The 13,241-nt window shown below is 33.7% G+C and overlaps 3 protein-coding genes across 8 annotated transcripts; 2 read left to right on the forward strand and 1 right to left on the reverse strand.

Moving 5' to 3' along the window:
* Positions 1 to 3,613: 3,613 nt before the first annotated feature.
* LOC105769827 (uncharacterized) lies at positions 3,614 to 5,794 on the reverse strand. Of its 5 annotated transcripts, XM_012590723.2 has the most exons (4): positions 5,659 to 5,787; positions 4,960 to 5,080; positions 3,988 to 4,827; positions 3,614 to 3,890 (listed from the first exon to the last, which is right to left on the reverse strand). In XM_012590723.2, exons 2-3 carry the CDS (start codon positions 4,978 to 4,980, stop codon positions 4,024 to 4,026), a joined length of 825 nt encoding a protein of 274 aa, XP_012446177.1. In that variant the 5' UTR covers positions 4,981 to 5,080; positions 5,659 to 5,787; the 3' UTR covers positions 3,614 to 3,890; positions 3,988 to 4,023. The 5 variants fall into 5 exon arrangements, with proteins under 5 accessions (XP_012446177.1, XP_012446170.1, XP_012446175.1 ...); XM_012590716.2 differs by having other exon boundaries at positions 3,988 to 5,244; positions 5,659 to 5,794; XM_012590721.2 differs by having other exon boundaries at positions 3,988 to 5,080.
* Positions 5,795 to 6,678: 884 nt separating this feature from the next.
* LOC105770130 (uncharacterized) lies at positions 6,679 to 11,903 on the forward strand. 2 transcript variants are annotated; one of them, XM_052631710.1, is made up of 12 exons: positions 6,679 to 6,902; positions 7,812 to 7,916; positions 8,011 to 8,117; positions 8,345 to 8,499; positions 8,581 to 8,669; positions 8,751 to 9,282; positions 9,416 to 9,496; positions 10,094 to 10,344; positions 10,428 to 10,510; positions 10,801 to 10,912; positions 11,032 to 11,106; positions 11,196 to 11,903. In XM_052631710.1, the coding sequence occupies exons 1-12, from the start codon at positions 6,813 to 6,815 to the stop codon at positions 11,382 to 11,384; spliced, it is 1,869 nt and encodes a 622-aa protein (XP_052487670.1). In that variant the 5' UTR covers positions 6,679 to 6,812; the 3' UTR covers positions 11,385 to 11,903. The 2 variants fall into 2 exon arrangements, with proteins under 2 accessions (XP_052487670.1, XP_052487671.1); XM_052631711.1 differs by having other exon boundaries at positions 6,700 to 6,861.
* A 302-nt stretch (positions 11,904 to 12,205) lies between these two features.
* On the forward strand, positions 12,206 to 13,065 carry LOC105767582 (late embryogenesis abundant protein 1). Its single transcript, XM_012587149.2, has 3 exons — positions 12,206 to 12,512; positions 12,624 to 12,713; positions 12,828 to 13,065. Exons 1-3 carry the CDS (start codon positions 12,450 to 12,452, stop codon positions 12,945 to 12,947), a joined length of 273 nt encoding a protein of 90 aa, XP_012442603.1. The 5' UTR covers positions 12,206 to 12,449; the 3' UTR covers positions 12,948 to 13,065.
* Positions 13,066 to 13,241: the final 176 nt, after the last annotated feature.

The following is a 13,241-nucleotide window of genomic DNA, read 5'->3' on the forward strand; positions in this document are numbered from 1 at the left end:
TACCAAATTTACCAATAATGTTTCTTTTTTGCCTTTTTTCCTTCATTGTTATGGAAGGCCATTGATGCAGCTCTTAATGAAGATCAGACAAGCTGAGCTTTAATTCTTAGCTTTGCGTTTCAATGGGGATTCACTGATTATATAATCCATGTGACAGTAATATGGGAAATTTGGTGGCACCCTAAACCTCACCATACACTTCAATAAATAAAAAAATTAAAAACAAAAGAAAATGAACATTTCCTTCTCCCTATTTCATGTACGTGATATTGGACATCAAGGTCGTGCTTGTTTCGGTGGAAATATTAAAAATAAAATAAAAAATCTTGTCAAACTTTTTACTGTTTGTTTGTGTAAAATAAATTTCATCAAACTATAATGTTTTTCAAGTCAAAGAAAAATACTTGTCGTGTTCAGACAGTGTCTTACATTTAACAAACCCCTAACCTTAAACCATTTCACCATTTCTTTCCAGCTCGTGTGAAAATGTCATCACTGATATCTCTCTGTGTTCAACGGCGGTACCCTCAGGCTCTGGTCATTGTACGTGTTTTTTATTTTCCTTTCAAATATAAGAGTTTCATTGGTACAAAATTGAAAAGAAAAAAGAAAGTAAAAGGAGCAAAACTAGAATATATATATATATATATATATTTTCATTAATGTGCTTAGTACGAAATATGTAAAAGTTAAATTTATTATTTCGTAAAGTTGAGCAATGTGAGAACAAAAAATTGTAAATTTCAAATTAAAATTCAACTCTCTCATTTTTTTTTTGTTTTTATGCATTATCATTAAATTTCTCTCTTTTTTTTCTTTGCTCTTGCTTTTGGTTTTGCCAATTATAATCCTATTTTTCACTCCCTTATTCATCATCTTTCTTATTTTCTTTTCTCTATCAAGCAAGATCTTTTATTTTTCATCCTATCATTCAACTTTTTTTCGCAATCAAACACATCGTAATGGTTCTGCTTTGTTTCTTTTCTTGTTTTCTTAGTGCTTGTTTGCTAAGAAAAAAATTATGATGTGATAAGGTGGCTTTGGAACAAAAAGATTCACAATTATTTTTATATTATATGATTTTGATTATGTTATAACTGCATGCGTATTTTTTTTATTTCATAAATAGCTTTAAAAACTTTATATATGTATTTTTAATATTTTACTATACTCTATAATATAATGTACCAAATAATTTTTCATGTTATAATTAGTATTGTATTTATGTTCCTGAAGTGATATTTGTCAAAAGCAAAGAATGAGAAACACTTAATAAGTTGTCTTTTTTTATTATTTGAAAGTTCATTTTATTTCACAAAAAAAGAGTATAAGTAAAGCACGAACAAAATTTTCATACAGGCAAAGGTTAACAGAGTCACAAACCCTATTATAAATACCAAAGAAAGTGATCGAACACCTCGGTCTCATACCAGACAAAGCCTCGAAAGGCAAGTAAATTAAATTTTTATGACGAAAAAAAGAACTTTCATCGCTTGAAACAAGCCTCCTTACCTAAATTGAAAATAAAAAAGACTTGAAACAAGCAATTTTCTCAACAACACAATCTTAACCATCAATCATAATGTGATGAGTTCCTATATAGTTCATTGCTCCTCTGACGGTGAAAACATCTTTGACTTAAAATAATAGATGCAACGAAACCTAAACAAAATTGAACTCACGAGTAGACTTGATAAACCATAAGTCACTCAAGATTTAGAAAAAAACAAGTCACCACGAGACCTAAGCGTTATGATAAACACTGCATGACACAATGACCCAAACCTTAGTAAAAAAAAACTAATTATTTTGATGGCTTGTCCTTTCCTAACAGAAAAAATTGGACGAAATCGAGCATGGGAACAAAACTAGAGCCGGTAAGCAAGCTGCTGGCTAGCTAGTTGTTCAACAGCCATAGAGTTGGCCACACAACAACCAAAAACTAAAGACTTGATAAATCAAAACATAGCCATTTAAGCTCTGCTATTGAAGAATGGAGGGAACTGGTGACCTAAGTGGAGAGACTGCGAAGTGGGTAGTGTACAGAAGAATAGGCAGTGGTTGGTTGGAACAACAAAGCGTTGGCGTGTGAGAGACCGAATGGAAAATATCGAAGAAAAATTAAAGGGACCTTCTCAAAAGAAAGAGTTGGAATTTAAGGGAACCAAGAAAGATTACGGACCACACGATTAACAAAGGCAATACAAGAGTGAAAGAGCTCTTGTTGGTTGCTAAACTTAGACTGAAGAAACGGCTAACGCCAATGATAAAGGTCTTCCTTAAGAGTGCAAAACGAGAGAGAAAAGTAGGAGTTTAAGATAAAAAAAGATGAAAAAAGACGTTGGTAAAGAGTCGCACTACGCCGAGGAAAATCTCAATAAATTTTGTCGGGCTTTTGAATTTGCATAGTGATATTGCTTATGGAGTTCTATACAAGGATAGAAACGTAAATTAGCATAAGGTAAATTAGATGGATCGACTCCACGCTCAAGATGATGTTATCGTTAATTGAAATGAAATATTAATGCCTACATCCTTGCTCATTGTTTTCCCCAATGTGTATAGTCAAGTCTATTATAATAGAATACTTTACTTTTAGAGTAATATAAGTTTTATTTTAATTCTTTTATTCAGTTATATTTATTTTAATTCCTGAACTTAAAAATATAAAATTTATTAAAACAACATTTATGACTATCATCAATTAAAATTAAAATTAAAATTTTAATAACATAATATCACAATATTTTAATAATTAGATTATGGTTAAACAAATTAGATCACTAGTTTTTGATTAAATTTATTTAATCGGTTCAACCATTAGATCAATAATAATTAAATAAATAATTAACAATTCACAATTCTTTTAATACATTAAACCAATTCAACTCGTTCAACCATTGATTTTTACCTAAATTTTCAATTTTATCGATTTTGAGTAATTTCTAATTCAATCGATTCAACCCTTTATTCAAACAAAATATAGATTGATTAGAAAATTCAATCAGTTCAATTGACCCATCCAATCATGTTCCAATAACATCGATCACATATTAAATTTTGATGGAATCCAAATTCAATAGCCAAAAGAATATAGATGTCAAGTTCAAATATCAAAATGAACTTAAAAAAATACTAATACAAAAGTGAATCTAGTTGCAAAAGTTTTTTAAATCTTTCTATTCAAGTAAACCAAGTGCTAAAAATTCAAATGAAAGAAATGTTGGTTTATTAATATTCATCACCCTAAAATCTTTAAAAAGAATAACTAACTTGCAGCACCTATGATACTTAACGCTTCAGCTGCATTTTACAAGTAAATGCCATTCCATACAACATCACAGGTAAAAGGATAACTAAAGCAATTAAGAGTCATCACAGATTTGATACAGATAAACATACTATCAGAAATCTTTTTTGAAAAAAGAAATAAAACCAATAAAATGGTTTCATAACATCCATTTCTGGAACAAATATTGAATTTTGATAAAATAAAATAAATTTATGTTAATGCTAAATTTTGTTAAGTTTTTCCATGTTTGTTTCACTCAAAATAATTTCTTAAGTAAAAGAAATGTTTTACACAAAATCATCCATCAAAAGCACTAGAAAATGAAGAAAATAAATTCATTTCTCAAAATTGCTTCCAACAACATTATAAACAATCCCCACACTGCAAAAAATCATAACTTATAAATCACAATGGAGGATAAAGTTTTTGCAAAAGCACATGATATTTCAAAAGCGAAATTGATGTTTCAAACATTAAACATTGTTTCTGTGATTAAAAAGAAAAAAGAAAAGGGATAACAATGGCTTATCTTCCTACTTCCAAGTCTAACATTTAATAGACCTAAACACTGACACTGACCTCCTGCTTTTATTTCCACCTGCAAAAAGAAAAAAAGGCATGAAAATGAACAAGGACATACGAGAAAGCTAAGAAACAACAGTTAACATTGAACTGGAGCATAAAATCCTTTGTACCTGAGACTGGAAGAACCATTAGACAATGTGCTCCAATCACTGCCCATCATTGAACGTGGACCATCTAGGTGTTCGCCATCGCAATCCACCTTGACCACGATGAGTTCGGTCAGCTTGCGAACTCTGACGCCTGCCTTGGGGAATTCTGTCAGATGGCGAATTGCGATTCCTCCAATGGAGAATTCCCTGTGAGCCACGATGTCTACCTGGAACTCTCTCTTCTGGTGTAGGATTGTTGCGGTGGCCAAAGAGTGCTCTATCTGGTGTGGAACTATTATTCTCCCTTGTACCATGATCAGACTCTCGATCATACCTGAACCTCCTATTCCCTGGTCTCCTCCTAAATCTATCATGTTCGTTGTTTCTTGAATCACTAATGAACTCAAGTGCAAGTGTCAAGTATGCAAGATTTATTGTCAACCACGAACGAAAATCCTCAAGATCTGAAATGCTTTCTCCATTACTTTCTTCCCTAGCAACTGGTTGGATTGAACTCAGCATGTCCTCATAATCCCTTTCACGCTCCAACCTAGACCAATCACGCTGTCGTTCTGGATCAACTTCAGTTGGCCGGACCAAAGGATGAGCAGACCTAGCATGCTTCCTGAGTTCACCGTAAGTCCCAGTGAAATCGCATGTCTCTGAAGAACAACTCCTGGGTTTGGAGTTCATAAACTGACGTGCAGCTTCTACCACGCTCCAGCCATAAATCTCTCCTCGACAAAGAGGGCAAAGAAGCTTTGGCTGCTTATCACTACCAGCCTCGGTTTGCTGATCAAAAAAAGGCGGTGGATTCCTCCAACCATCAGAAGTAGAGGTCAAGTTTCCCAAAGGAATTTCCTGCAACATAGCAGTGGAAGGAGACGACACCGATGACTTACAAAACTGATCAAGACAATTTGAATGGCGGTAGCTTGTATTGCACATAAAAGGGCGACAACCCTTTTCAAAGGAAGAACACCGCAAAAGTACCGCATTATGTGGGTGTTCCATGCAAATAGGACACCTTGCATCCTCCCACTCTTTAACATCCTCAAGTCCAAATTCTAGTTCCAAAGGATCCTCATGTTGGCATTGTTTGGCATCCCTGCCCCTGGAACTACATGGGTAAGGAGAGACCCTAGAGCGTTCAAAAAAAAAGGAACCAACCCTTCTATCCTTTGGCATTTTTTTTCTGAAACTTTAAAAAATTACCAGTAACAATTATCTTAAAAATCTGCCTTTTTTCAACACCTCTATACGGCACTCTTTGAATCCCTAGGATAATAATATTCAATTTATGAGATTGAAATTCATGTGTGAATAAATTACAAATATGAAAATATGCATCAATTGCATCGCTTCAACCATTTCCAAATTTCGTATGACATTTATTATAAATTAAGCATGAAAATAACAAGTCAAAAACAAAAATTCAAGCACATTAAAACAAATCCAGATTCAGTTATGATCATATAAGACAAATAAATTAAATTTTATCCGAAAAGAAAGAAATCAAACCAAAAAGATTAATCAAGATCAGAATTATTCCCTTAGGTTAACAAAAAAAAAAGAGACAGAAGTAAATTAATCATAAACCCAGATGCAGTTTGGATGAAATCTAAAGGAATCCATAGGGTTAATCGTTAAAATTAAGATGAAATTAGACGATTGCTTAAGGTTCGAACGTACCAGAGATTTCTGGAAACAGGAGATTGGAATTTTATTTGAAGGGAGCGTTTCGATGGAAAATAAATTAATTAAAGGAAAATAGTGTGAGAGAGAGAGAGAGAGAGAGGTCTTTTAAGAAGCAACAACAGGTAGCCACCTTCTTGTTGGAGAGAGACAGCTGAAAGTACTTAAAAGTCCCAACCCAAAGATAATGTTTGGTGGGCATTTTTGGTATTACGTTTTCGAATTCAACTTTGATTAAATTAGCGGTTTTCCTTAACGTTGCAAAAAACCTCTTATCATCTCAACTTAAATTCTTAATATTTATTATTTTAAATTTAAATAAAACCCTATTTAATAAGAGTCGGGTAAGACGGGCCCATATGTAGTACGTACATAAATTTATTATTATTAGTTAGTAAATTATAGTTAAGTTTTGATTTTCATCATTTAATTAAAAAATTACAATTTAATCATTAAACTATTTAAAACTTTTTATTTAAGTCATTTGGCTATTAAGATTTTCTTTTAAAGTTTTGCTAGTACACTCCAAGCGAGGATTTGGCGATCAGTATGTTTGATCAATACCAATTGACGAGTAGAAGAACATATTTTAGATTCAAGTCAATTTGACGATCAATGTCGAAGATCAGAGAAAAAAATTATTTGATTTTTGGTTCACAAATTAATGATGTCCAAAATTATTTTATTAAAAAATGAATTATAAAAAAGAAGGGGAAAAATAGTTTTCAATTGGTGTAGATAGTGCGAACAAAGAAAGACATATAATATTAATTTTAATAGCCCAATGATATAAATGAAAACTTTTAAATAGTTCAGTAATTAAGTTGTAACTTTTTTTAGTCAAGTGACCAAAATGAAATCTTACTCATAATTTAGTGACTAATTGTGTAATTTATCCTAATTTAAATATAAAACCCTTTTTAAGAATAGAGTTGGATCGGGTACAACCGGCCCATAGTGTAGTGTGTGTACCCTAAACCCGAAGTCCAAAACGCAAAAACCCTCGTTCTCCCGTAGCTTTTTTTTTGTTGTTGTTTTACTTCTTCCTCATCACGTCTGCTGCAGCCTGCACCGAATACTGCAGAAATTTAGAGTTCCTTCTTGTTTTAATCTCAAAGAAAGAATAAAGGAGTTTGGGTTTGGTTCTGTAAATGGGAAAGCAGAAAGTGAAACCCCTCCTTACATGTTTCACTCAAGAAGGTGATTATCTCGCCATTTTGTCTCCGGATGGAACTGTTAAAGTAATTCTCTTGTTTCCCCCTATCAACTTTTTCTTATGTAGGTTGTCGATATCTCATAGTGTTTGTTTTTTTCTTTTTCTTTTTTGGAGTTCTTTTATTGATATTTTATTTCCTTTTTTTTTCCCTTCCTCATGCAAAAAGCAAGAGTATAAATTTGTAGTTTGTATAAAGAAGTACCGCTACCTATGTTTGTTCAATGCTTATGATAAGGTGGTTGGTTTAAGGGCTAATCCTATATTGGAAATGTTGTTGTGAAGATCAGTTGTGATTAGTGGTAGGTACTGAGACAAATAAACATGCACAAGGAATCAAGCACTACTTTTATAATCTGTTCAAAAGTGTTGCGTGGTGAAAAGTAGTTTCCCTCGTTGAAATGTTACTCTGCGAATATATACATTTGTCTTGATTAGTTGCAAGAGATATTAAGCAAATGTTCAAACCTGTGAAATGAAGGTTGTTGTTTCAATTCACTGAATCATGAGTGGTTAATCTAGATTATGATATTTGCTGAGGAATAGTGGTTGTTTCTTATCAACAATAGCCATTTGAGTTCTCTCATGTAGAAGCTATCTCAAGGGGTTATGGCCTCAGTTAATAAAGGTCAAATGAAGTGTGATAAGATGCTGGTTGCTTTTTTTTAATTGATAGCAACATCACCGTAGGGTAGTTAATGGAAATTGTGAACATGGTTGCTTGTAACTTGATCATTGTTGTTCTATGTAATTTACTTGGGATTACAATTCTTATTGCTTAAATGTTTTCTTTGCCATTTTGGTTTCATACTGAAGATTCTGCATTGTTTCAGTCTCTCTCTGGGGGTGTAAATCTTTTCCAGTGCCACCTGATAGAAAGCATTACATAAGTATTATTTTCCTCTTATATTGGCAAAAATTCATTGAACTTTTGCAGATTTGGAGCACAAGTACTGGGAGTTTATTGGCGGAGTGGAAGCAGTCAGATGGCAACCTTCCTAATAGTTATTCCTGTATGGCTTGCAGTTTTATCCCAAAGAAGGTAGCCCCAGATTCTCTTGAGAGCTTTCTAATGTTCCATGCCTTTTCAGTTTTTTAATCATTCTTCTATTCTTTCTGTATCGATAATTAAAAAGGGGCGTGGAACTTGCTTACTTGCTATTGGATTAAATGAAGGGGACATCTGGATTATTGATGTCTTAGCTGGTGACAAGAAGTGGTCATCTACTGGTTATTATCCTAGGTATGATGATAAATTTGTTAAGAATTATTGTTGCCAAAGTGCTTGGAGTTTCATCATTTCCATCTGATTGCACCTTGTGTCTATCTTTGTTTATGGTGAAATTTGGTCCCTTTTCTTCTTTATTCTTTTACATGATTTTGAGTGAACACACTAAGCATGTGAAATTTCTTCATGGTTATCTTTTTCTAGTGGATAGTTTAGCTGATATTGAGCCATTATTTGTCCAGTGGAATTGCAGGTCTTTCATTCAGAAATAAAGGTCATAGTCTGTATGTCATTGGAAGCAATGGAAAGGCATCTGAAATAAACTCAGAAAATGGAGATTTGATAAGGGAGTTCAAAGCTTCCAAAAGGTCCATCACTTCTTTGACATTTTCACAAGGTCAGTAAGTTATGAAATGTCTACTGCTCTATTAACTCACTTTCTGTTCCTTGTTAATTATTTTTTCAATATGCTTTTCAGATGGGAAGTATTTGGCTTTGGCCAATGGTAAGCTTCGTGTCTCCAGCCTGGAAAACGGGAAAGAGCTTCTAAAGTCTCCTGATGATTTGGTGAGTTACTTGTCTGACATCTTTAGTGATTTTCCTTGTATCCTTGAGGCATTGATGGTTTTCATTTATTTGTTATCACAGGATCCTGTGCAATATATAAGTATATCCAATGATGCCAAGACAATTGTTACATCAGGGTTTGGGGAGACAAATCTTCAAGTCTGGAGTTGTGATTTGAGTTCCAAAACTCTGAGTGGTGGCTCTGTTATTTCAATGCCTCGCCCTCCGTTAGCTTTTGAATGTAAGAATAGTGGTAGTGACGAAGATGGTTCTGTGATCTTGGCACTTTCGGAGTCTGGTATTGCTTATGTTTGGAATTTGGACACCGTTTCCCAGGATGATGTTGAACCAACGAAGATTACTGTCAAACTTGATAAAGCAGAGGGAGACCAGCAGAAGAGTGCAGGCTCAAGGAAAAGTCGTATTCCTGTTATCTCTGCTAGATTACATGCTACAGGCATGGACCAACAGGTTGTTGCCCTTATTGCTTATGGTCCATTAGATTCTCCACAGTTTAGTCTTGTGAATGTTAGCAAAGCAGGGGAGAATATTGTTATAAATGTTGTGGATCAGACTGAAACTATTCAAGAAAATGGGACATCTTTGTTAAAAGGTGGGAAATTTGTTTTCTAAAATGCCTTTTATAATAATCCATGGTTCTGCAACTTTGCTTATTTCTTAAAGAAAAAATCCCAATCTTTTATTTTGAATAGTCAAACTTTATATGCAATTATTTTGAATGGCAGTTGATCCAAATGGAAAACCAAATAAAAAAAGAGCTGCTCCTGATCCAGACCTTGCTACGACAAGAAGCACGAATGATACTGGTGAGGGTTGACACATATTTCTGGATAAGAATCTGTTTTCTTAAATTGAATGGCTTTTTCTTTTTTTATTACTTTTTTCTCCAAAGTATCTGTTTCTTTGTCCTAATGGTTTTTGGATAAGAATCAAATCATACAAACCTCATGCGCTGCCTCCCCTTCCCCTGTTCTCTCATAGGACTTAATGACTCCAAAATGTTTCTTCCCTTCAAACAATAATTTCTATAGAACTTAGCATTTCAATTTTGTGCATGTATGTCGTATGCTTGATGTATCAATGTTTATAATAAAACCCTTGGCTAGGAAGAATGAAATATTAAAATATGATGTTTGCTATTCTTTCTTATCTCTTTGTATCATGTACTACATGGTTTTGATTTTGCTATTCATATTGTATCTTAATCCTATTGATAGAGCAACATGTCTTCTGAGGAAGCATATTGTGTATGTCAAATGAGGCGATACCAAGAACACAGTATTCCGCATTATCGGTGTAAATATGATACATGATTTAATGCATATCAGATCTCTATAATAGTTGTTAAAACAAGCACTTTTTTCTTTATCTTGAGATTTATTTTACTTGTGATTTTGGAATAGGTCATGGAGAGAATGTTGATGGAGTTCTCGTCAATGATGATCCGAGTGAGCCTACCATGGCTGAGAAACTTGCAAGTTTAAATTTAATAGAAAATGGAAAAAATGAAACCAATGAAAACCAAGAAAGAAAAGAACCCTCTACTCATGGCAAGCCTCCCATCGCGGATTCAGTTATTGTTCTGCTTAAGCAGGCACTCCGTGCTGACGATCATGCACTTCTGTTAGATTGCTTATACACTCAAGATGAGAAGGTCAGCTCATACTCACTAGTCTTTTGTTGACGGAAGTTTATGTATAACAGCAACGCTAATATGAAAACTTTGTTCTTTCACAGGTTATTGCAAATTCAGTCTCCCAATTAAATCCATCTGATGTTCTCAAGCTTTTACAATCTCTTGTATCTATAACTCAATCAAGGTAATGTTTTATATGTTTGACCAACCATGAATTACTTTGAAGACATTTGTACTCTTCCTTTTTCCTTACTGTTGTAATTGTATGTAAAGTCGATTCACTTACTACTGATCCTGGACAAAACAGTGATGTTAACAAAGTCTATTCACTCTCTGGTGGCTCATTGCTTTTCTTTTCAGTTTTTTTTTTTCCCTTTTCTGGCCCACTGCTTATTGTTAGATAGCATAGTTCTCTTGATTTTCATTTATAACTTCTGCTGAAATTTTATACATAATATTTCTAAATCAACACAGGGGTGCAGTATTGGCATGTGCGCTTCCTTGGATAAAAAGTTTACTTCTTCATCACGCTAGTGGAATTATGTCCCAGGAATCCTCTCTTCTTGCTCTGAACTCTTTGTATCAGGTCAGATGGGGTTATAATTATGGATTGTTCTTTTTAAAAACATATATATTTACATCTTTTATTGGCCTACTTCAATCATATTACTAATATTCATAATGTGAATGCTTGTTTTTATGCAGCTTATTGAATCTAGAGTCTCAACTTTTGAATCAGCTCTTCAAATATCAAGTTGCTTAGACTTCCTTTATGCAGGGGTATGTGTTATGTTAAGGTTTGTGGTGATCGGAATTATGCGTTAATTTTTTAGGACTTATGTTCTTGTTGTTTGCGATTTTGATGACAGGTTGTTGAGGATGAGTTTGTTGAGGATGCTGCAATTCCAGTAATATTTGAGGACACGGATGAAAGTGATGAAGAGGAACCGGAAGATGCAATGGAAACTGATGATCAAGAGAACGAAGATGGGGAAGCACTTGATGAAGCATCTGATGGGGTTAGTGATTTTGAAGGGATTGATGATATGAGTGACTGAGTAGTAACGATTGGTTGGTGTTCATTCTGTTGAAAGCTCATAAAGTGATCTGATAACCATTGAAAGAAGAAGAAAAGCAATGAGTTTCACAGACCATAACCTTGTTTCTCACCGGAAAATACACTGCATACTGATTTAAGGAAAAGCAAACGGGAGACATCCCACAAACAAATTCGGAGTTTAAATTTTGCTCATTCATGTTTTACACCAGGAAGCACACGTACTCGTAGGAGAGGAAGATTTGATGCCAACTTGCAGGTACTGTTGCTATAACCGGGATTCTTTGATGGAAGTTGTTCCTTTCTCGAACAAATACCGAAAATCCCATTGGCCTTTTCAATTTTAGTATCTCTCCAGAATTTGCAATTTTCATCATATTTGCAGGAATGTAAAAGTAAAACTTTCTCTAAACCCTTTTTTTTGGGTACTATTTATAAGCATGTATTGTTCTTTAGCATGATTTCATCTGCATAAGAAAAGTGACATCTTAAGAGCTTTGAGAGCTTGGATTTGCTTCAATTAGTGTTAAATTCTTTTTGGTGCACACTTTACATAAAGAATGAAAGTATAATGTCTTTTTAGGCTTTTGCTTCTTTAGAGAATGAAAGTATGGTACTATATAAAGAATCTTCTGGGGAAAAAATTAAGACATGTAGTTCAGAGCATTTTAAATAAATAATTTATTAATTAATGAAATTTTAAAAAAGGTTTCATTTTAGACTCGATTATTTAGGAAATGATTATAAATTATTTAAATCTGAATTATAATGTCTGGTCTGAACCAGAAAGGCATTGACACTTCATTTTCGAAAATTACGGTCAACTTTTCTTTTTTGTCAAATAATCAGTAACTTTTATATATGAAACATAAATTTCTGCCAAAACGTGGTTAACGGTAGGCCGAGGCTTGAGTCTTGACCCACCAATTAAAATTCAAGCCATAACATGCCATTGCCAAGTGCTGGTGAATGCTTAGATTGAGGTTTACCCATAACAACCTCCTATAAATTCATTTCACTTTATTCATATTTCAAACTAAAATTTCCTTTTCCTTAAGAAAAAAAAATGTCGGGACAAAATACATCTCAGACTTTTGCAAACAATGCTGAAACAACCAGTCAAGCTCAGGTTATTAATTCTTCTTCTTCTTCTTCTTCTTCTTCTTCTTAAAGATGTTAATTAAACATTAAAGGGTGGTTTTCATGTATGAAAATTAATGAATGGCATGTCCTTCAACAGTTAGCGAGGGATGAGATGTTGAACCAGGGCTCTCAAGCTTCTGATCAGACCTCTTCATATACTTCCCAAGCCACCAACTTACTTCAGCAGGCATCCATCCCTCCTTTTTTCTTTTTTAAAAACTTCGGATCCTTAGTTAAAATAATCAATCACTCATGACATGTTTTTCCTCTTTTTTCCGGGATATTAATCATTCTGGTGCAGACGGGAGAGCAAATGAAGAACATTGCACAAGGAGCAGCTGATGCAGTAAAGAACACTCTGGGTATGAATAAGCCCACCAGCACCGATCATCCAAGCAACCCATCTCCTCCCAGGACTTGAAACCCGCGTTTCCACTCTGCTTCTCTGCTTTCCCTTGCTTATCCTAGTCATTTGCCATCTATAAATAGTTTAATTATTTTATTTGACATGTCGTAAAATGTCCTAAGAGAGTGTTGTCGGTAATGTGCGTTAAATGAATTAATGCAATTAAATTTTGATTGATTTTATCAACTTGATTTTTAAGGATAGAATGTCATTCCATAATGATTTAATTATGCAATTTACTGTTTAAATCATAATCATATCAAATTTAAACCCTACAATTAAATCTTTGGTTACATACATTATTATATG

The sequence above is a fragment of the Gossypium raimondii genome, chromosome 5 (assembly GCF_025698545.1).
Source record: "Gossypium raimondii isolate GPD5lz chromosome 5, ASM2569854v1, whole genome shotgun sequence".
Classification (NCBI taxonomy): domain Eukaryota; kingdom Viridiplantae; phylum Streptophyta; class Magnoliopsida; order Malvales; family Malvaceae; genus Gossypium; species Gossypium raimondii.